Source organism: Molothrus aeneus, chromosome 12 (genome assembly GCF_037042795.1).
Source record: "Molothrus aeneus isolate 106 chromosome 12, BPBGC_Maene_1.0, whole genome shotgun sequence".
NCBI lineage: Eukaryota > Metazoa > Chordata > Aves > Passeriformes > Icteridae > Molothrus > Molothrus aeneus.
In genome coordinates, this window is record NC_089657.1 from 2052548 (window position 1) to 2076167 (window position 23620).

Genomic DNA, 23620 nt, shown 5'->3' on the forward strand with positions numbered 1-23620 from the left:
ACTTCAAAACAAGAAGGGGCGGTGAAGTTTTATCGGTAATTGGATGGCACATTAGGGAAAGTCACAACAAAAGAGGCGTTTGAAGGGTTCTGGAAGAACACAACACCTTGCAGGAGGCGTGAGTGGCAGCGCTGACTCCGAGGTGTCGGAGCTCACAGGGTAGCAGCTCGCACACATCAATCCTGCTCGCCTCTGACAGCCACATTTCGCTGCACAGCCCAAAAAAAAAACCCCAAAAAACCCACGCCATAAGCACATTTTCCACCCAGGCAGCACTTTGCAAACCAGCACAGCCACACCTGAGCTTCAAACGCTGAGTTTTTGTGTAGGAACAAGCTGAAGTTGGGTAAGGATTTTGAGGAGTTTGAGTCGATGTTGCTCAAAAAAAAGAAACCCCACAAAAACCAAACCAGCAAAAAAAACCACACAACAACCCCCCTCCGCCCCCGACCAAAAAAACAACAACAAAAAAACCCCAAAAGCCCAAAAAAACCGCAAAAAAAAAAAAAAAAAAAGGGGAGGGAATGAGGAACACAGCAATCAGACCATTATTGCAGTGACATGGCTGCTCCAGAAACATTCTTATTATTCCAGGAATAACTCCCACTATTCCCAAGGTTAAGGTGGGGATTTCTCCTGCTCAAGTCCCAGGTCAGATTGCCATCTCCTGTGCTTTTATTCAGGTTTGTTGGGTAGTTCCTGACCTTCCCAAAGTGCTGAACAACCTCTGCCCATGTGGAACGTGGCTCTGGCCAGGGAGATGGGAATTGTGGTGAGAATGATGCCTCATGTTTTAGTTTTTACATTTTTCGGGTTCTGTGCTGCTTCAGAGTGTGAGTCTGGGATTCATATTATAGGATGGTGAGCTCTGTGCACAGAGCAGGGAGACAAAACAATTCCTGCTCCAGCTGGGCACCAAGGACAAATTCCTGGAGTGGTTTAAGCTGCACTTTTCACTCTGGCCGGGATTGCAGCATTCCCAGGAGCAGCTCCCTGTCCCCAGGGCTCCTGATGCAAGCCTGGCCCGCTCTTACAGCTCCTCTCCTGCTGCCCCTTCCCAAGGGGAGAGCCCCAGCAATTCCCCATCCCACAGCAGCAGCAGCAGCCCCAGGGGGAGGTGTTTGCAGACAAACATCCCCCAGGGCTGCTCCTCCTCGTCCCTGCACCTCCTCCTGCTCCCTGGTTTGGGATGAATGCAGCTCTGTGTGTGCAGCCATCACCCAGGGCCTCGCTGCAATTAGCACCCGGAGGCTGAGAACCAATTATGAGATTATTTAATGAGTCATGAGCAGCAGTGGTGAAACTGAGAGACAGCAGTAAGACACAGGAAAGCAGAAGCAGGCAGGGGAAGGTGGGAATCCCAGTAATGAAAAACTCATGGATCCAGCTCCTTGGCTGATTTAAATGGAGATTTTTTGACAGAAATCAAGAAATATGCTCTAAAACGATAAATATGCTCTAAATATTGTTTTAGAGCAATAAATATGCTCTAAAACAATAAATATGCTCTAAAATGCTGCCCCTGGATCCCTGGCAGTGCCCAGGGCCAGGTGGGACATTGGGGCTGGGAGCACCTGGGGCAGTGGAGGTGTCCCTGCCATGGCAGGGCTGGCACTGGGTGATTTTTAAAGTCCCTTCCAACCCGACCCATTCAGTGATTTTTGAGCTGCACTGGTGGAGGACTGGGATGATTTCTCATGTGATAAAGCTATCCCAGGCAGCCTAGGGGATGCGGGATCCTGCAGGGAAAGGCTCTGCCAGGCCACAGGGGTGATGAGGGACCATCCATGAGCTGCTTTCCAGACAAAGCATCGTCCCACAGCAAACCTGCCCAAAGCTGAACCCCCCACCCCAAAGCTGACCCCACCCCACAGGACAATCTCAGCACCCACTGCAGGAGTGGCTGCAGCTTTGATGAACCAAAACCATCCCAAAGCCACTTCCCAGTCCTGGGAGCTCGTGAGACAGGCGGATTAAATGAGCAATAAAATGCAACTTAATGGGGTCGATGTTAAATTAGTTTCAATTATCAAACCCCATTTTAACAAAATGAATGCCTGGCTCCCTTCCAGAACTCACATAATTTACATGGGAAAGCACTGGGTTCTCTCTCCTCCCACTGACTGATGGCATCTCTCCCTCGCCTTTCATTAGGGGATAAATTCCATATTCCATCCTAATACACCAACAAATTCCCCAAAAAAGAAAAGAGAGCATTCGAGTTTGCTCAGGAATGCAGCAGAGGTCAATAAATGTAACTGTGACACTTAATCAAACCAAGTCAGTATGAATAAATCCTGGGAAATTCTATGCAGATTGTTTAGCAATGAGTTGTCTGGAGAGTGTTATTTTATATCAAGTGGGAAAACACTCAGGGAAGCTCTGCTTCTCACTGAGGAAAAAGAGGACACAAGCTTTAGAGCACAAGCCACGTTATTTCAGTGTTGTAGGGAAGCAAAGGCAGATGTACGTTGCATTTGCTGGGAATCCATGACCCTATTTAAGTTATTCACCACAGAGAATTTGAAAGCAATTTTTCCATGGCATCATCTGAGTTGGAAGGGCACAAATCATTGATTTTCTTCCAAGTCTCACCGATCATCCATTGCATTATCCCTATTTCACAAATAAGAACAATGGCCATATTCAGAATTCTGTCAGGGATCTGTTTTGCAGATTCCAAATACGGGAAATGGAGATGAACATAAAAAACACCCCCTAAATAATCACAAAAAAAACCCCACCCAAAATATTAAGGGCAAGGCAGAAGGTACAAACTGAAAAGGTACAAATTAAGAAGGTACAAATTATTGGGATAGGAGGAATTTCAGCCACACCTGAGTTCCTGCTGCTCCCAACGTGCACTGGACAAACTCAAAACTTTCCCACACAAACTGCTAATTTTCTTTTCAGCTGTGCCAGACAGCCACGGGAATCTTTATAAATGACAATATCCCTCAAAACAGATGCAATCTTCAGCCATTTCAACTCAGAAAACTGGAATTAAGACACATCAACCTATTAAGATAGCTGTATTTTTCATACTTTCCTTGACACTGGAAAGTTTAATGAAGTTTAAAGTCACCAGCTTCAGCTGGAGATGCTGGCTGCTGGCTGGCTAATTAGTTACCTGTCTCATTCATTAGCAACTTCTCCAGTAGTTGATTATAAATGGTTGTAATGCTTGCCTTGCTTCACAGAGTAATTAATATGATACAGACTATTTAACAATGGTGTCTTAGCTTGATTTATGAAGCTGAATATGTGTATTTTACTGCAAAATAAAAAATCCAAATACATCAGGAAAACCAGGCTGAAGCACTGAAGGGACAACAGGAAAATTTTGATTTTTCATTGCAATACACAGGAAATCTTTCCTAAAATTTGCAATAATGTGTCAGTGCAGCCTGGCTGCAGCATATTCTTAATTTCAGAGCAGAGCATTTGACAAATGCTTCAATAAAGCAGCATCAAACAATGCCCAGCTGAACTGCAGCATCCTGAGCTCTGTTCATGACAGGAACTTACCAAGAGATTTTTACTTTATAGTAAAAAGGATCAGGGCAGGTCAGGATTCAGGGCAGGATCTCCCATGGGTCAGGGGGTGTTGAACAATTTTACTGTGCATCACTTAGTTTTTTACTTTATATCATTATTTACTAGTATTATTATAAAGTGAATAATAGTATTATTTACTTTATGTTATTATTTATTACAATATTATTATAATAAATTATTGCAAATAAAAATAATATTATAATAAATAGGATATTGTTGATATATAATATAATATCTATATATAATATTTATATAAAAATTATGTTTATATATAATAATACTATAATAAACAATATCATGTTTATATGGTGTTTACCAAACCAAGAGCTCCAGGACAAATAAATCTCTTAAAACTCCTGTATTTACCTGGTGCTTGCAGCTGGAAGGGGCTGGTCAGGATTCAGGGCAGGATCTGCCATGGGTCAGGGGGTGTTGAACAATTTTATTGTGCATCACTTGGTTTTTTACTTCATATTAATATTTACTAGTATAATTATAAAGAATACAATATAATAATAATAATAATAATAATAATAATAATAATAATAATAATAATAATAATAATAATAATAATAATAATAATAATAATAATAATAATATTTTACCCTTAAAAATACCTATAATTAGAATTATTTTTCCCTATAATTATATTTTACCCTACCCTACCCTATAGGGTGGTGAGGAGGCTTACTCCTCTCCCAGACAGGGAGGAAATTCCCACCCAGACAGGTTTTGGACTAGCTAAGCCAGGCTTTGCCCAGCACCCAACAGAGCTCCCAGCAGGATTCCCCCTGCCCCACATCCCTCACCTCCTGTTCTTTCTCCATTACCACTCAAGCTTTACAAAATTAAACCCCTTTCCAATAATATTTAGATTTTCTAAGAATCACACAGTATTTCACCTATAAAACACCCCACTAATCACCTCCAATTTTGCCATAAAACCCACTTTTACTGGCAATAAATAATCAGTTTGGGTCCATATCCTCCCTAATTTGATGGATGCGTGGTAAAGTAGGTATTTCTGTAAGTCCCTAAATGAGATTTAATTTCAATACCTACACACTAATTCAAATGCAAAGGAGCTAAATTGAAAAGGGGCATCACATAAAACACACAGGGGATCAATACAGAGCCAGAGAGTTGGAACATCTGCTTAGAAAAATGCCTGTCTACTCCCTGGTTTATTTGAAGTGCACCATCTCACCTTCTTAACTTTTGAGAAAGAGGCAATTAAATTTGCCCAGATGGACTTGAGAGTTAAACAGAGAACAACATCATATACCTAATCATCTGTATGTAAAAATGAGGAGATGGCATTGATGTGGCCTCTGGTTTCCTCATTTGGGAAACGATGGCCTAAATCAATCAGGTCACATCCAGCAAGGGCTTTGCTGCTGGCAGATCAGGGAGGGAAATGGGTACAGACTTCTCGTGAGGCTGACTCAAATCCTCTGCAATCACAGACAAACTTGCCACATAATCCCTAAATAAGCACAAATTACATTTTCTCAGCTCTCCTTTCCACCTCTGTACGGCTGAGTGATGCTGTAGAGCCCCACCTGGGCAGCTGAAAGTCTCCTGGCTTTGCTGCCTTGTGCAGGCTGCCCTAGAGCAGGGGCTGGATGGAGTTCCAGAATAAAGCAGGGATTCATTCAAAGCATCTCCTCCATGGATCCACCTGGGGCAGCACAAGAGCCCAGCCAGGGCTGCACCCAAGATGAACCAAACTGGCCACAAAATGAACCCAAGATGGATCCAAAATGGCCCCAAAATGAACCCAAGATGAACCAAAATGGCCCCAAAATGAACCCAAGATGGACCAAAATGGCCCCAAAATGAACCCAAGATGAACCAAACTGGCCACAAAATGAACCCAAGATGGACCCAAAATGGCCCCAAAATGAACCCAAGATGAACCAAAATGGCCCCAAAATGCATGGCCGGGCACGGGCTCTGTCCCTGGGATCAGTTCTGCTCCATTTGCATCTTGCAGTTCATTGTCCCATTCCAGCTTTAGCCCCTGCAGTCCCACTCTGCTTGTTTTTCTCTCTCCAGCCCACGGGGTTTGTGCTCTGGGGCTGAGATTTGGATCATTTGTCCTTGGTGCCCAGCTGGAGCAGGAATTGTTTTGTGTCCCTGCTCTGTGCACAGAGCTCACCATGCCCTGATGTGAAGCCCAGCCCCACACACTAAAGCAGCACAGAACCTGAAAAATATAAAAGCTCAAACCTGAGGCATCAGCTTCAGTTTGAAGGAATTTTTGAATGGTTAAGCTGAGGTTTAACCATTCTCATTCCAGTCAGGAGAGGTGGATCCAGGGACCTGCTCACCCAAAACCTGCCTGGAAGATGATGCTGCTGGGGGGCCACACCTCTTCTGAGGGATTTCCAAACACAGGAGTTGGAAATGAACATTGGAAATGAACATGAAAAGCCACTAAATAATAATAAAACCCCCCACTCATAGTATTAAGGCAAGGCAGATCTGATTTGCAAACCCTTCTCCAGTGGTGCCCAGGGCTGGGTGGCGTTTGAGGAGTACCAGGAGTCACTCCCTGCCTCCTCTGCTGTGCAAACATTAATGAAGCAGCTGGCTCCAGAAATGCAAAGTGCTGCAGAACTGACCAAAATATCAATTAATTAATTAATTATGGGGCCGCAGCAGATGAATCATTTCCCAGCTTCCTGCTCACATCAAAGTGCAGAGGAAAAAAAAAAACAAACCCACAGTGAACAAATTGAACTGCGGCCTCGTTTAGAGGAGACCATAATTTAATATGTACAACAGGGCTCCCAGCTTTAATTATTTATATTCGGACACAAAATTCGCTGAATTTCTCCGGTATGAAACCTGCAGCTGCTTGGAGAGCAGCATGAATTCAAATCCTCACCTCTCTGTGAATTTTGAGGTTTGATTTTTAACAGAGCTGGGTGCCCAATTCCATGGGAACGTATTGATAGAAATGATGGGGGTTTTGCCTCACAGTGGAAAACATTTGACTCTGTATTGCATTTTTTCCTCTCCTGAGTCCCAGAGCTGTGCTCTAAACACTCTGCTCTGAACTACTGCTGGGCTATTGCTGTGCAGGATCAGCACGAGATCAAAGGAGAGAGGATGCCTGGACAGGCATTTCTGAGAATATTTTCCTGTTAAAAAATGTTTTGGGGAAAAACCCCAAACCACCACTAAAAAAAAAACCCCAAAAAACCAACAACAACTACAACAAAAAAACCTAAAAAACCAAACACAACAAAAAGAAAAACCCAAATAACCAACCAAAAAAAGCCCCCAAAGTGAAACAAAACAAAAAACCCAAACAAAACCAAAACAAAACAGCAAAACCAAACCAAGAGCTCCAGGACAAAGTAATTTCTTCAAACTCCTGTATTTACCTGGTGCTTGCAGCTGGAAGGGCCTGATCAGGATTCAGGGCAGGATCTGCCATGGGTCAGTGGGTGTTGAAATATTTTATTGTGCATCACTTGTTTTTTTACTTTTTATTATTATTTACTAGTATTATTATAAAGTAAATAATAGTATTATTTACTTTATTATTATTATTATTATTATTATTATTATTATTATTATTATTATTATTATTATTATTATTAAATGGCTCCTATCTCAACCTATAAGTTTTAATTTTGATTCCCCGCCCATTGCACTGGGGTGGAGGGAGGTGAGGGGAGGCTGGGAGGGGCTAAGCTGGGTTTAACCCACAGCACAGTCAGAAGGGGAATGGTTAAATCCCACTATAAAATATGCATCTGCACACTCAGACATTAATGTGTCTGTGCCACTGCAGCTCATTAACATGCAAATATGACTTCAGCACAGCAACTCTCTGCTGCAGGAGGTTAATGAGGCAGAGGATGGCACAGAAGTCACAGAAACACAGAAAATTCCCTTTCGGACTCGTGCGGAGCATTGCAGGCACACAAAGTCACATTTCCCTGTGGCCCACCCAAGCAGTGCCTTCTGTTTCCACTGATGCCTCAAGGTTCAGTTTTCACACTTCCCAGGCTCTGCACTGCACTGGTGTGTGACTCTGAACTCCACACACAGTGCCAGCAGCTCTCTCACAGCTCAGTCCCACAGCTCAGTCCTTTTCCAGCCCAGAACCAAGGACACCCATCTGGGAGGGTGGGACTGCATCACCTGGAGCTGGAATTGGAACCCCCAAAAGGAAATTGTTAACTGTGTGCTTCTGGCAGATAGCCAAGCACCCCAGCACTGGATTTTACCCCTTAATAAACTTTTCAACATTTTAAAGAGCAAGCTTTGTTTCTCACAGATCTCCCAAGGCCCTGGTGGCAGTGCTGGAGCCCCAGGGAAGCTCTGGGGATGCTGCTCTTGGGGATGGTGGCACCACTCAGCTCCAGAGGGCTTTGTTGGGGCAAGACCAAGTTATAGATACATATTATAATATTGGCTTTTTGCAAATATTAAAATGGATGTTATATGTGGGGTGTTAAAGTCACTTTGTTATACAGTTTTTATTTCTGCTGTTCATTAAGCTCAGTGCAATAGCTGGTATCAGTGTGCTTGTGTTAAAATGCCTGCTGGGATGGGATAGCACCCAAAGCACACAGGATGAGCACACCTGGACAGATCTGCCAACCATCAGCACTCACTGACTGAACACAATATGGACCAAGGCCCAAAACTGAAGGTGATGATAAAAAAGGACTAAAACCACTAAAAACCAAGGAATCTGTGTGTTCTAAAAAGGAAGATCCAAGGAGGAGCCATGCTGAACAGTTCTTGGAATATGGAAACTGGTTTGGGGGAAAGTTTCCTATGCATAAGGGTCTATGAATATGCAACAGGCTGATGTAATTAACAGGTATTTAAAGGGTGTCCCTGAAGACAACAGGGTGCTCTTGGCTGACCCAATAACCTTTGCTCTGTGGTCCTATTGTCCTTTATTAAACCTTTGACATTTTCACAGGAGGGTGAATGTGCTTTCCACAGCCCGAAAACCTCACCCTTCACCAGCCCTGCTGCTCTCTGCAGCTGAGACCAATGACCAGGATGACACCTGGGCTGGGCCTGACTCTGATTACAGGAACTAAACCCAAGTATTCCATTTCCAGGTTTAAGAACTGAGCTTAACTTTCCCAGTCATTTAAGGGTCCCCAAAGCACTGTGGAGGGTTGGTAGAAAACTTTCTGCAGAGTATTTTCTTCTACTATTTTATAACTCAGTTATTAATTTTTTTTTTCACAAGGGTGGAAAATGGTTTGCTCAACATGAAAACACAAATCTCCCCCTTAACTTCAGAATATTTAACAGCCACCTGTGCCTGTGTTCATAACACCAGAGCACGACACAAAACACTCCCACGGCTCTGGGAAGCAATCCAAGAGCATCCCTTAAAAAGAGCCCAAATGAGGGAGCCCTGCTCATGGCAGCACCAGAATTCCCACAGCACTTCCCTGCCTCCAGCCAGCTCAGACAATGCTGCAGGCAGCCACAGAAAATTCCAGATTTAAAACCGGCCCAAAGAAGCCAGCCCAGAGCACGTCCTGCAGCAAAATGAAACCATTTCCTCGCTCAGAACCTCTTCTAAAACTCACACAAAACTTCTGGCACTCCTCTCCCCACACATCTGTTAAATCTCCCTCAGCAGGACGGGGAATCTGAGGCTGGGGAAACTCAGTGCAATGCAAAGAGGAGGGGAAATGCTGCTGCAGAACAATGGGGGGAAAGCCAGTGCTGGAGAGATGTATTTTCATTAAACACTGATCTTTTGATAAAGGCAACTCCCCCCAAACACATCCCACTGAAACTTTATTTTGCTGCCACTAAGCAGTTTGCAATAGGTATTTCAAGTGGAGAAATTACAGTAAAAATATTTTCCATGCTTTTGTTTTTCCCACTCTTTCATTTATTTGCTTGAAATAAAGGCTCATCCTCGCTGTGTTCCCCCAGCCCAGCTTCCCTGGGGTTGCAATTCCCAAAACATGTGGGGGCTCTGCATTGCAGAACCTCTCTGCATCCAATTTTCTGCCAGCTCAGAAACTGTCAAAGCACATTTAGAAAGACTTGGAACGAAATTTCAAAAATAGGTACCCCTAAGTACCGGAAGAAAAGTGCCTTTGTGTTCAGTAGAGCCAAGCAGAAAAAAATGAACACTGCTCAAAGTACTTTGTTATTATCTGAAATGCTGGAAAAGTAACCTGACAGTGAGCACAAAGAAAAGGGGAGAAATCAAGCTAATAAATAAAGCAGTAAAACAGTCTGAGAGAGCAGCAGGTAAATTAGAGCAATCCAGGCTAACACCAGGGTGACACAAACATTAATTAAAGCCTGACACCCTCCCTCAGAACAAAACACATGTGAGAGAAGAATCATGGCACTGTAAGGAGGAATTAATCAAGGAAATGGCAGAGAGAGGAAGACTCAGGACAGTCCTGGAGCGCTCCAGGACAGGGGATCCTACAATCAGTGAGCAGGCAGGGCTTTGGAACCAGCTTTGCTGAGCCTCTGCAAACCCACAACCTTCTCAAGAGCTGTTTCAGCTCCAGGAAAAAGGCACATCCCTCAAAAATCTCTGGGAATTTCTCCAGGAACGCTCTGAACGTTGCAGCTTGGGCTGAAAAGGTTAAACAAGGGCACTTGCAGGAGATGGTTGTAGGGCTGGAATATGTTATTCTAATTATTTGTTAAATGGAGCGAGGGCTCAGCTGTAACACAACACCACTTTAATGGGATTTAAAGCTCCACTCCACCAAGGTTTAATTGAGCAGGGAAAGCTTAACACAGAGTGAGGGAAAACAACTTCCACCAACAGCAGCTTTGAAGAAGAAAGGGGCAGAGCTGACCTCTGAGAAATTGTGCTGGGGCTGGGAGACACAGCCCAAGGGGAAAATGAATTTCACCTTGATGAGCTCATTAACAAGGGCCACAAACAGGGATTAATTTGGGCACTTCAGCCCTGGCACATGAGCCACGGGGCACTCTGGCATTGGAGGGAAATGCAGAGGTGTCTGAGCTCCAGGGTGTGACGGGGCCACCTCACCTGCCAGGCACACCATGACTGAGTGCAGCACCAGCAGCTCCCATAGCAACCTCATCTTCAGCTCCAGGGGCAGGGACAGCCCAGGAACCTCAGAGCAGAGCAGGGATCCTTGGGAACCTCAGGCCAGCTTCAATCTGTAAAACAAAACACATTGCAAGGACATTCAGGGGTGCTGCTGCTGACAGCTTGCTCTTCCTTTCCAGGAGAGGTGGATCTGGGGATCAACAAAGAAGCTTTGGCAAATGTTGTGTGGCATTAAGACACGAATCTTACAGGTAAATGTTGACTTTCACATCATTCCCAGCAGTGGTTTGTGACCATTTCAGGTGTCTGGGTGGCAGGTGAGGATTGGGAGTTGTAACCTGGAGCTGTGAAGTTTCTGCTGTCTCTTACCCTCAGGAGATTCACTCCCTGCCTCTCTGGGGTGTAATTAGTGAACTCTGGAGATTAAAATGAAAACTGGAGTAATTTTCTACTCTGTAACTTTTCTGTGCAAACATCATCCAGCACACAAATGACACCATCCCTGCAAGGCAGCACTTTGCAGGAAAGCTTCCCACAACTGCTCAAGCAAAGGGATATTTTCCCATTCCACCTCCATCCTCACTGCTCTAAAACTCTATTTAAAAATCCACCTTAAAATCTCCAGGTAAAAATTAGTCTTCCCCTCACCCCCAATTACAAGCTGTAAATAATTAGAATTTGAGAGCAGTTTGAGACTTTCTCAGCTGATCACTGCAAACTTCCACCATCCCCCTCTGAGCAACCCAAGGGGGAAGAAAACACCTTCATTTATGAAAGGAACTACTTCAGAGCAGGCATTTAAATATTAAAAATAAATAAATCAGGCCAGACACACATTCTTATAATTTATTCATCTCAGTGAAGACTGGAAGTTCAGGGGCCTTCGTGCTTACAGGACAAACTGCATGAGTAATAACAAGAGAGGTCTCTGCCTGCTTTTGTGAGCTAAAATTGGGAGAATTCTTTTAATAAAGTCAGGTTCAATGCACTGGGAAGGCTGAGAATCTTTAGCCTCTGATCTGAAGATGCAGGGAGAGATTAATTGCAGAAATTCATCTGTTCTCACACAGACTGATGGGGCGTGCTGGGGGCAGCAGGAATGGCCAATCAATGAATACTAAGAACTATTTAGGACAATGATTAGAGTATTAATTATTAATTTTGGAAGGAAAATGTCTATATTGATTGACATGGTGAAGCAGTTACACTGTTTATAGTGAACTCCAGAAATATTTTTTTTTTTTTACCCTAAAGTCTTGACCTGTGGAAAAATATTAATTTTCCTCCAAGTACCAAATTCTCTTGATTATAACAGCAGCTACACAAGGGATTTCTACCAATTTTACACCAATTTAAGTGAAATTTGAGATCAATCCTGGATTTCAGCAGCTGCTGAAATTCTTCCTTGTTCTCTTTTCTCCACTAATCATTCCCATCAACAAACCCCTACAAAGTTTCTCTTCCTTACCCTGCCTGGAGATGCTTTACAATTATTGTCCCCTCTCCCTGCAATGAGCAGAGCAATCACTCACAGCATCTGATACCTCATTGAAAACACAAGGGCTTGATAAGCTTTTATCAATTTAACCTCCTGCCAGGAGCCCGTGGCAAGCACCCACAGACTGGGAGGACTCACAAAAAAATTCCCTACTTTTCCAAAAAGTCAAAAAAATTCCTGGATAGTCTTGAATTTCTTACCCTCCTCAGCTCTTGCCACAGCTGCCCTGACTCAGCATCCTTTTAGGGAAAGTTCTGGCTACGGGGAGGGTTTGCAAACTCATTTGATGGGGCATTCATATTCTCTGAAAAAATTCCTCTGCACAGGATTTTTCTTCTGGGAAGCTGAGAGGCCTCAGGAAAAAACCCAAAAAACAACAACAAAACCAATTCTTATCTCATTTGCTTCTCCTGTGTTTTGCTCATGTAAAATGTGTTTATAAATTGTTTACCCAAAATAATTGTTTAATTAGTCTGCAGTGGAAGTTATTTTAACTCATTGGCCAATTAAGGCCAAGCTGTATCAAGATTCTAAAAAAAAATCACAAATTTTCATTATTATCGTTTTAGCATTCAGTAAATATCTTTTCTGTAGCCCTTAATATAATATAGTATAATAAAGTAATAAATTAACCTTCTAAAAACATAGAATCAAATACATCATTTCTGCCTTCGTCGGGGCCCTCTGCAAATCCACTAATTTTATTTCTTTTTCTACTCAGGAAATAATGCTTCTCTCAGCACTTTAAACACTGAGACCAAGCATTTCAAAGTTACTAACGTAAATTAGTTTCTAGCTTGAAAAGATATTAAAAGTATCAGGCTCTGTCCTTCCTCCCATCGAGTTCTGACACAATCACTGGATCTCAATTTCAGCCCAAAAGAACAGTTATGCTAAAAATACAGAATTGTGGAGTGGTTTGGGTTGGGAGGACCTTAAATCCCACCCAGTGCCACCCCTGCCATGGCAGGGACACCTCCCACTGTCCCAGGCTGTGGAATGTCCCCCCCAGTGTCCAGCCTGGCCTTGGGCACTGCCAGGGATCCAGGGGCAGCCCCAGCTGCTCTGGGCAGTAAATATGTTTGAAGTCCATTGAAAAAGCTGAAAGTTTTCCATTATTCTTTTCAGCAATTCAGCAGCTGCTCCAGAGAACGAGCAGGGGGTCGTGCCCGTGCTCCAAAGCAAAGTTCGCACTCCCTGATGTCTGCACAGGGCAATGCAGGGCAGAAAGTTCCCCCAAAGAGAAACGATGCCTGTCTGGGCATAAACAGCACTGAAAAGTAAACGAGATGATTACCACTCCAAATATTTTCCTAGGGTTAAATGATGGTGGTTCTCAAGGCAGGGCTGCAATTCCATTTCTCGTGCTAGTTCCCTATTTCACATGTGAATGAGTCCAATTCTCAGAATGTTTCCCTGTAAATATTTCTGCTGTTCACATCAGCAGGGCCTTTGTTCAGAGCTCTGCAAGAACTGTTCAAACATATTGACTTTTTATGGCAGCAGCTTTAGGAAAAGCAACATTTGTGCACAAGCAAAAGGTGGATAATTGAAAAGATCCTTCCCATTCCTAAATGTTTCCTGACTACCAAATCCCAGGGGAGTTTGTGCTGCTGCTGAAGGCCTGAAAACTCACAAAGTTTAATATTTCATTTCCAGAAGCAAGCAGAGGCAGTTTCAGCAGTACACAAGTTATTTTTGCGAGATGAAAATGAGATTGCTGAGCTTCAGTCTGGAAGTGCAGCCCATTAGAAACCCCAGTGCCACCACACGTGTGCAGATGTCTTTTTAACTTCACTTCTGGCAATGCAGCCATTGCAAATTCTTTTGAAAGGCACCTTTGCTTCTAATTGGATTCTGCCAAAGAAACTTGACTCTAGGAGCTCTGACTGCAGGCAGGTAGGAGGGGAAAAAATGTGGAGTAGAAATGTTTGTGTATATGAGTTTTTCTGCATTTGTGAGCATGGCTGTGTGAGTGAGTAATTTTGCTTGGATGTTTCATGATTAGCACTTCTGTAAAAGCAAAATAGAAATTAAAATCCTGAGGCTGATATATCTATGGATGCATTTGGAACGTGAAAAAAATACTTTGTAAGATAAATTTGCACTACGTGACCTCTCAGTTTTGTGAATATTCTGAAGGAAAACCTGCAGGACACACTTAAGGTTGATGCTTTATGGTTTAGCTTTTCTATTTTCCATCTATCTGTAACCCTGCAGTTCTTTAGTGTGTAACTCCAAACTCCACACTCAGTGGGAGCTGCTGCTGCTTCCCCATTTGGGGCAGACACAACAATTCCTCTGCAGGCCTGGCAATCAAGGACACCTCACTGCCTCAGGGCCCAGAGATGGGAACAAAAGGGAGTTGGGGGAGCAAACTTGGGCTCAATGACTTCATTACCTGAAGCTGGAATTGCCAGATTCACCCCCAATGTGCAAATGGACCAAACGTATAAAAGTGTGAAAACCCTGACCCATCATCCATTTTTGGATGTAGCTGTCCTAAACGTACCTGAAGGCATGTTCAATAAATACAACAGCTTTTTATTCCCTTAATTCTGTCTGGCCTCTGTTTTAGGTGATCCAAAAAAGGCATCAAGACCCCGAAGAGCAGCAGCAGCAGCAGCTGGAGCATTCCTGAGCACTCAGCCCCCATTTCGCTGTGCCCACTGGTGTGCTGTGGAGTGCCAGCTCTGCTCAGCTCCCAGATAAATCACTGCTAATGAAGCGTGCTGCACAGACAGACAGCAACAGGCATCCTTTAACCACCTCGGCTCAGGAGGGGCTGGGGGGAGCACAAAGCCCCCAGCACTAATGGGGCACTCGTTAGACTGGAGGTGATGCAGCCCTGGGGCTGCCACAGGGCTGGCAGCAGGGAATTCACTGCTTCCCTCCACACGCTGACTTTAATTCGTGCTGCCAAAACCTCCTCGGTGGCACCCGGCTTTTGAAACAGGAGTGGAGAATCTTAAAACTCATCTCGAGCCTTGGCTGAGGGAAGGAGAGCAGAGCTCAGGGTGACCCCACTGCCCTCTGGTTACACCTGGAGTGGGGCAGGGCACAAAGTCACAGAATTGTTTGGGCTGGGAAAGACCTCTGAGATGACGGAGCCCAACCTGGGAGCAATCCCCATCTTGTCTCCCAGGGCACAGCTCTGAGTGCCACGTCCAGCCCCTCCTTGAGCTGCTCAAGGGAAAGAGCAGATGGAAAATGCAGCCAAACAGCATCCAGGCTGGGAGGATATTGCAGGGCAAACCTAGAAACAGCACAGTTAGCAAAACAAGGTGCAAGAGAAGCTCAAATTCCACTCTTCTGCACCAAAAAAAAACCAAACCAAAACAAAACAACAAAACACAAAAGCCCACAAAAACAAACCAAAACAAAAAAAAAAAAAGAAAAAATAAAACAAAGTTGAAAGTAAGCCACACAAAGTTTTCTGAGGTTCCAAAAATCCCCACCACTTAAAAAAAAAAAAAAAATGAACAGCTTTTCTAATGAACACCTATAAGGTCTCTACTCATCACAGATGGGTTGGCGCTTCAGGAGTCTTAGCAGAACTATGGAATAATTAAGGAAAGACATGGAGAGACATGGAGAAAGGAAATGGACATAAGGAAAGACATGGAGAGACAATAATTAAGGAAAGACACGTGAGATCATCAAATCCAATCCCTGACCAAACATCACTGTGCCCACCAAAAATATCACCAAGTGCCACATCTACCTGAGCACCCGCAGAGATGGCGACTCCACCACCTCCCTGGCAGCCTGTTCCCTTGTCTCACCACTCTTCCAGTGAATGATTTTTCCTTGATATCCATCCTGAGCCTCCCCAGGTGAACCTCCAGGCCATTTCCCATTGCCCTGTCACTTGCTGCCTTGAGAGAAGAGGCTGATCCCCAGTAAAGCTCCCAAAACCAGCCTGCAAAGCTCCCCCAAACACTGTTCTCCATTTGCCCTCTCCAAACACCCATTCCTGATGTTCCTTGGTGATTTGCAGGCTAAATCTCAGCCCAGATTTTGAGGGCACAAACAGTGTTTGGTTCCACAAGCACCAATGTTCAGAAGGTGATGGAGAGAACTCCAAACCCTGGGATTCCCCCAGTCCTAGTGCTGCTGTTAAAGGAGAGCTCGTTCCCCATTTCTCAGCTGGAAACTGGGATAATGACAGCCTTGAAGTCACTCAGGCTGATTTGGGGCACAGAACCAACTTCTATAAATGCTGGTTAAGGGTGTGATAGATGAGTAATGCAGGATTGACTCTCACAATTAACAGACAAATATCATGGAAATAGGTTAAGAAAAGTTTATGGATTTATAGTGAGGGAGGGCTGGCTTGTCACTGTGGAACACCTGAGCTCCAGTCAGGATTTGAGGCAGAGATCTCCACCACTGGACAGCAAAGAAGGGGTTGATAGACAGAACTTTGGGAGGGGTTAAAGGGTTAAAAAGGGAAAAACCTCCATTGTGAGGGGGCTGAGCACATGGCAGGGAGAAATCTTTTGCTCCCAGTGCTGTAACCTTTTTCCTTTATTCAGTCTTCTGTTGTATTTTTGATAAGGTTTAATAAACCTTCCTGAACTATGACAAGTGAGGAGCAATTTCTCACAAAGGAGCTGCTCAGCTTTGGCCAGGGAGCAGAACCAGTGAGGTTCCTTTGCATGGAGCAGGCAAACAAGGAGGCTCTTCCCAAAATGACAGAAAATTGCTTTATCTGTGAAAGGAACTGAGCAGAGCTGCTCCAGAGGAGCAGCACCTGGGCACAGGCAGCTCCCACCTCCTGAACAGCAGCCATGGCCCAGATGCAGCAAAACTCAGCCTTGTAACCCAGGTCCAGCTCAGGGCCCTGTGCTAAGCCAGGCCTGTGTGTCAGGAGAGCCCAGGCTCTCTCCAGCAGCTGCAATCAGTGACCTGCAAAGCTCAGCAGCCAAAAATAGAAGGTGCCTGAAAGAAGTGTCCCCAAAAGTGCAAATTTCACAGCAGTACTTCTTTGACATATACACATTGATTTTTTTCAGCACTCAAAGAAAAAGTTGGGTTTTTTTTGTTTTCTTTTCTTTTTTTTTTTGGCTTGTTTTTTGTTATTTTTGCTGTGGGAGTTGTTTTTTTTTTTTTTGGTAGTTGTAAGTTCTTAGATAAACCATAACTTTTCCTTTTGTGTAAGGAAAAAAACCAGAACAAAGGGGGTTTTGAAAAGAAGGGTGGGGGAGATGAAGGGCAGTGGGCACACGCCTGTGGCAGCTCCCACTGAGCTCTCCTCACTCTCTCAGCACGTCTGGCACACCCTGGTCTAGCTCAGACCTGCAGTGATCCCTCCTGGAGCTGGACTGACTCACAGTCCCCACACTGTGCCTGACAAAGCAGTGACACACACAGAGCACGCTGTGCCTGTGAAATGGGAGTCACAGAATACCCCAGCTGGAGGGGACCCACAAGGATCACCAAGGCCCCCACAGTCACACCCTGCCCCTGAGAGCGTTTCCCAAATGGCAAAACCCACTCTGGGCTTTCCCCCCATGCTGAATTCCAGGCAAAATCCAGTCTGGGCTGTCCCAAAAATGACTTGTCTGAGAAAACAATGTCAGATTTCACACTGTGCTCCCCTCTGGGCTCTCACTCCCCTTCCCTGGATAGAGATCTCATTTCCCTGGGCCAGGGAAGTCACAGCAGCTGCACAGGCAGAATTGCCCAGCCCAGCCATTTGTACTTGTCAGGCCTTGGGTGAGCTGTGCCCCAGCCACGTCCTGGCTGTCACAGCTGCATCCATCCCATCCAACAAACACAATTCCAGCAGCACCAGCAGAGATTCCTGCTGGAGTCACTCAGGAAGAGCCCACTGCCACAAACTGCAACCTCTGCAGCTTAAATGCTGTTTATTCCATGGAGGTTTTTTGGTGTAAGTGCTCCCTGATTCATGCTCATCCCACATATTCCCAACAACCCAGCAGCGGGACAGACAGGGAGAGGCTTCTGTGCTGCTGGAATTACAGATGGAAATCCCTCTCAGCAGCTCCATCCCTTTCTGACTGGGTCTGGAAGCAACATTCCCAGTTTACCTGTATGCAGAACATAAAGCCAGAGCTCAAAACCTGATTTAGAGGGACTGGATTATACCTGTAACATTCACAGGTGACCCTGCACACCTGGGGAACCACTGAAAGCTCCTTGGAAGCAACAATCCACCCTAAACATGGGTATTCCCAGCTGAGCCACAAGTTCCTTGAATCACAGCACAGCTTTCCACAGGGGAAAAAAAAAAAAAAAGTAATTAAATGTTTTTAATCACCAGCCACTAAATGCACCATCACACCCCTCACTCTGTGCATCAACCCTCAGGAAACTCAGAATTGCCCTGGAAAACCTGGATAATGCAAGGATAAATCATCCCCAGGGAAGGAGAGGGGGAGGCTGGAGACAAATCTGAATTAAGGCTGGGGGTGTTAATTAGGGCTCACTGTTTATTGTTCTACCTTTCCCATCAAGGATGGGTTGGGAAATGCTCACCTGAGGCAGCAGCTCTCAGAGAACATCCACACACAAACAGCCACAAATTCTGAGGAGCTTAATTCCAACAAGGAGCAACATTATCATAATGAAAAGCTACAAGCAGTGAAACTTCCTAGCCTGGCATTTTCTACAAATTAGGATTTATCTTCTTTTAGAGAGACTTTTACTAAAGATTGTCTGGATCAGTTACCTTAAAAAATCACCAATTTAAAGCCAATTTCCACCTTCACCAAGTGACATTTTCAGTGCAGTGTTCTGGGAGATTAGAGCAAGGGCCTATCCCATGTAGCCAAGCAATAAAATGATAAACCTCAAAAGATGCCAGCTTTAGGGAGAGTAAAATAACTCAAAACAGCAAAAAATATTTGAGTTGGTATTCCCCAAGTCCAGTTCTTCTCTCCTAACTGCATCACCAGTCCATCATCAACAGAAGTGGTCTGCAAGGACCATTGCATGTCCAATTTTGCTTTTTTCTGACAGCAAAGCTCTCAGTGAGAGCCCTGGATTAGAGCTCGGCCACCCCAGCCTCTCCTGGTCTCCAAGCAGCCTCTGAGCAAACCCCTTAATGCAAAAATAAGCTGTCAGACTGGAATATCCAACTGCAGCTGACTTTGGAGCAGAAATTTCCTACAGAAATAAAATTTCCTACGGAAAGAAGGGTTAATTGAGTGCTGCCTCAGCTTGGGAGAATGCTGCACCACGGGAACCAGGCTGCCAAGGGAGTTCCTGCTGGCCCTAAATCACTGCTTTGAGATAAGGAATCAAGTTTCACTCTCCAAACAAATTGAGATAAGCAACATTCAAAGTTATCATTCCGTTTTGGATAGGTCTGTTCCCAAAATTCACATTATCAGACAGTGACATCTTGTCCAGGAGACAAAAAAAAAAAAAAAGATGTGAAAATATTGAAGATATTTCTGTATCATCTCCAAAATCAGCATCTCAATGACATTTTACTTTTCACTTACAGAATAATCCCTTTGATTTCAAAGACAAAAGGAGAGCTTTCTCCTCAGGGAGGCTCCAGTCCAGTGGACACACACACACAGTCCTGCTGAAGAATGCTTGGCCTTCACTCAGAGATACAAACTGGAGCTTTCTTAGGAGCATAAAATGGAACTTGGGGAAGAAAAACAAGAAGCAAGTTTATTAACTTGGAGAAGCTGGTGAGAATGCAGTTCTCTGTGTATTCCTGGGAACAGAGGAAGGCAGAAGGCTTCCAACCCAGATAATTGAGATGCTTGGACCTTAAATGTTTATTAACTGTTTTGTTAAATCCAAAAATCATTTAGGGAAAGCAAAAAAAAACCAAGCCTCACCAATCATTTTGATATCCCTGTTATGTGATTATTTAGTGTTTTGTTTCCCCTTCAAAGTTTATTTTAAAGATTGCTTGGAACTGAGGGAGTTGGGGATGCTGAGTGAGGAGAGGAGCAGGGGAGATCTGAGAGCAGAAGAAAGGAAGAACATCTCCACACTTTGCTCGTTTTATATGGAATTAATTTTTATTAATTCCATTAACTTTAATTTTAAATGGAATTAGGAGCCCCCAGGCTGTCCTGGAGCAGGAATGTGTTTCCCAGAGGGGCCAAGATGGATCCGGGGCTGCTCTGCTCCACCCTCCCAGGCTGGGCAGGAGATGGTGCCAGCCCAAGCCCTGCCCAGAGGATGTCCCAGAGATTTCTGTGAGAGGTCTGGAGCCACACCCGAGCTGCCTCCGCTGGGATTTGTGAGACACGAACCATCGCAGGGAGCTCTGAGCGCTGAGGAGCCCTGACAAAAGCTGGGTGGAGGTGGCAGAAAGGCCGCCCAGATAAAGCCCAGAGCACACAGGCTCCCTCACAGCCGCTGCTCCCACTCGCCTGCCGTCCTCCTCGCAATGAAATCCCTTTTGTTGTGCGTGTGTTGGCAGGTGCCTGCCTCCAGCCCTGCTGCTCCCAGCAGTTCCCCTGCCCACAGCCTGCTCTGGGCGCTCGTCCCTCAGCGCTTCCACCCCGAGCTGGGGCAGCCGGGCCCCACAGCTCAGCTGGAACTGCAGAACCCAGCACAGCCAAACACGCAGTGCACAGGCTCCCAGCCTGCTTCTCCTCCCATGAGCTGAGGATTATTTCCAGCAGCAGGGCCAGGATCACTCTGGGATATCGAGCACCACTCTCGAGCATCCTCTGGGGTTTTTCTGACTGCAGAAATGGTGAGCTCGCTGTGTCCCAGCAAATCTAAACTAAAGACACAGCTGAGTCAAGATCCAGTTGGTGATATTTTGCTATGGAATCGTCTGGGTTTGCACTTGAATGTGTTATTTTGATTAAAAATTGAGCTTCTCCCCACAAAAACTGATAGGGAATCAATGCTGTGGAGGTCCAGCCCTGACCATGGCCCTCCAGAACAGATTAATTCAGCCCTGACATCAGTTCACTGAACTGCTCAAGGCTTCAGCGTGGCCTGAACACAAAGTTTTCCCTCCCACTGGGAGAGCAAATCCTCCAAAATGAAGCCAAGCCGCCAACAGATGCCAGGGGAGGCATCTGCTCCCTGGAGTGCAGCTCAGATGGAGCAGCAGATTTTGGGGGGTTTGATGTGGAAAGAGAAGCAGCTCTGCTGCTCAGGCAGTGATGTGGTTTGGGTTATTCTGGCTTGGAATTCAGGGCACAAATAGGCTCCAGCAGAGAACAGAGTGGTGTCCCAGCACACAGCACCTTTGTTAGCAGCTCCAAACCCCCAGAAGTGCAGCTGGGAACTGCCACGGGCACAGCAGAGCCTGCCTGCTGTGGGCACAGATTTTGGCCACCCAGAGCCACCTGCCCATGGGGACATTGCACCTGGGAGCTCCTTGGAGGTGCTGGCCCAGGAAATCCCTGTGAGAAATAATTTAAAGCTGTGGCTGAAGCTCCAGAGGTGGGAGCAGGGCAGGAGCTGCTGGCTGTCCCCGGGGAGGTGACCCGACAGCACAACAAAGAGACTCTGGTGCCACCTCCCTGTAATCCCTGCTGCTGCTTGGCACCCACAGCACCATCCTCCCACTCTGATTTAATTACTAAACATAAAAGGAAATAAAATTTCAGAATGAAAACAAAGAAATTGCTCTGGGTGTAATAGATGGGAGCTGTTCTCCAGCAGAGCACCATAAACTGCCTGTTTACAATCCCTATTAGAGGGCTGCAAACACTCTGCCATTTCCCCACTCTGACTATGCAGATTACATGAAATTACTGCCTCTTCCTGCCTCTGCCATCTTTTATAGAACGAGTGTGGTGGTTTTTAAAGACATCCCTGCACTAAGTGTAGAAAAAATAAATAATAAATAAATTAAGGCTCCTGTGAGCTCCCTCCTTGTCAGGGGCTCTCAGGCTGGACTGTGCTGAGCAGCTGGCAGAGGTAGCCAGGGAAGGAGTGCTGCACACAGCTTTGTTTTCAGTCTGGAATATCAATTATTGAAAAATCAAGCCCCTGGCCAGACAAAACAAGGATCATCTCCACAGCTGATAACGAGCCCAGCTCCATCAGGCATCTCAGGAACGGCTGCACCAGGATTTATTGGGAGATCACATTAAGCCCTTGGTTTGCTTGTCATAGGCAGCAGATGAAAGGAAACAAGGTTTGCAGGCATTGATTTGTGTGTGAGGGCCTCCAAAGGTGTGAGCAGCAATGTTTGCTGCTGTTAGCCCTGTCCTTCCACTGTGCAGAGCCTGGCCTGGGCTGGGATGAGCAGAACCTGCTCCTGCTCCTCTGGGAAGGGGCTCTGCCTGCCCGGGGCCCTGCAGGAGCTCCAAGAGCTCCTCAAAAGGCTCAGGAGGAGAGGAAAGGAGCCAGGAGGGCCCTGAGGGTCTGGATGCATAGCAGCACCAAAGCCACCTGTGGATTTTACAGCCTTTCCCTGCTTCAAGCCCTGCCCTGAGCAGCAGATCCTGCTCCCACCTTGCACGGATTGAGCCTGGATGAATAAAGAGGGGAGTTCACACCAAATTCAGCCTTTTCCCCAAGGCTGAGCAGGAATTCTTTACTCCAGGGGGGCAGAGGCACAGGGGGCCCAGAGAAGATTTGGATGCTGCATCCCTGGAGTTGGGCTTGGAGCAACCAGATCAAGCTGGAAGGAGCTGAGCTTTAAGGTCCTTTCCAGCCCAAACCATTCTGTGATTTTGGGAACTCATCCCCATCCAGGCTGCAGAGAGGCTCAGCTACCAGCTGGATCCTGTAAAAGCCACACATCCCAGTGCTGTGTCAAACCAGCCCGTTCAACCCCATTTTAATAGCCCTTAAAATGCTAATGGCATTTCAACATTTCAACCTCTGTCTGCCTCTTAACTCTAGGTGCCAACTTATTTCCAGCCATAGTTGGTATTTTCCATTTTTCCTTCTACATAGATGGAGCTGTCAGCTCAAATTTAATACATCCAGTATTTGGCAAAATCTCTTCATGATGTCTGGGTGATTTGTGGGACAGTTTCTTTAAAAAAAAATAAAAATTGCAACATCTTGAATTGAAGATGAAATAAAACTTCCAAACCAGGAAACAGAGTATGGAATTAGAACACTAAGGCTGAGAAAAGGATGAGCAAAAAATGCCCAAATTAAGTTTGGGGTGGGAGGGAGGAGCGTGAGCAGGCACTGGAGCAAAGCCACCCTAGAGCTGCCAGGAGAGCCCAAAGGCACCAGAGACTGAGATTCCAGCTGGGAACAAGGGGAACAGCCCCACACCCTGTCACAGTCATCCCCTGCCACCAAATTAAAGGGAATTTTTGGTGGCTAGATAAGGATTTACTGCGTGCAGTAAAGCTCCAATTGTACAACTGAAGTTACAGCAGCAGAGTGTTAATTTATCTGCTGTTCACTCAGTTAAAGCAATGACTGGGAGCTAAACCAGGGAGCAGAAATCACCCAGTTTATGGCCCCTATTAGTTTCAAGGGGGTTTGGATAAGACCATACTGGAAATAATGGAAATATCACCAGATGGAAGAAAAAAATAAATTATCAATATCTGCATCATCTAATTTATCAGTTAAATCAA

General features: G+C 45.3%; 1 protein-coding gene across 2 annotated transcripts in view; it reads right to left on the minus strand.

Annotated features, from left to right (window-relative positions):
- LOC136561499 (contactin-4) overlaps positions 1–23620 on the minus strand; it is a 273024-nt gene that overhangs the window by 120288 nt on the left and 129116 nt on the right. For both annotated transcript variants that reach the window (XM_066557827.1, XM_066557828.1), the window contains exon 3: positions 10586–10719. In XM_066557827.1, coding sequence (XP_066413924.1) covers positions 10586–10640 — 55 coding nt within the window. In that variant the 5' untranslated portion in view covers positions 10641–10719. The remainder of the gene's footprint in view (positions 1–10585; positions 10720–23620) is intronic.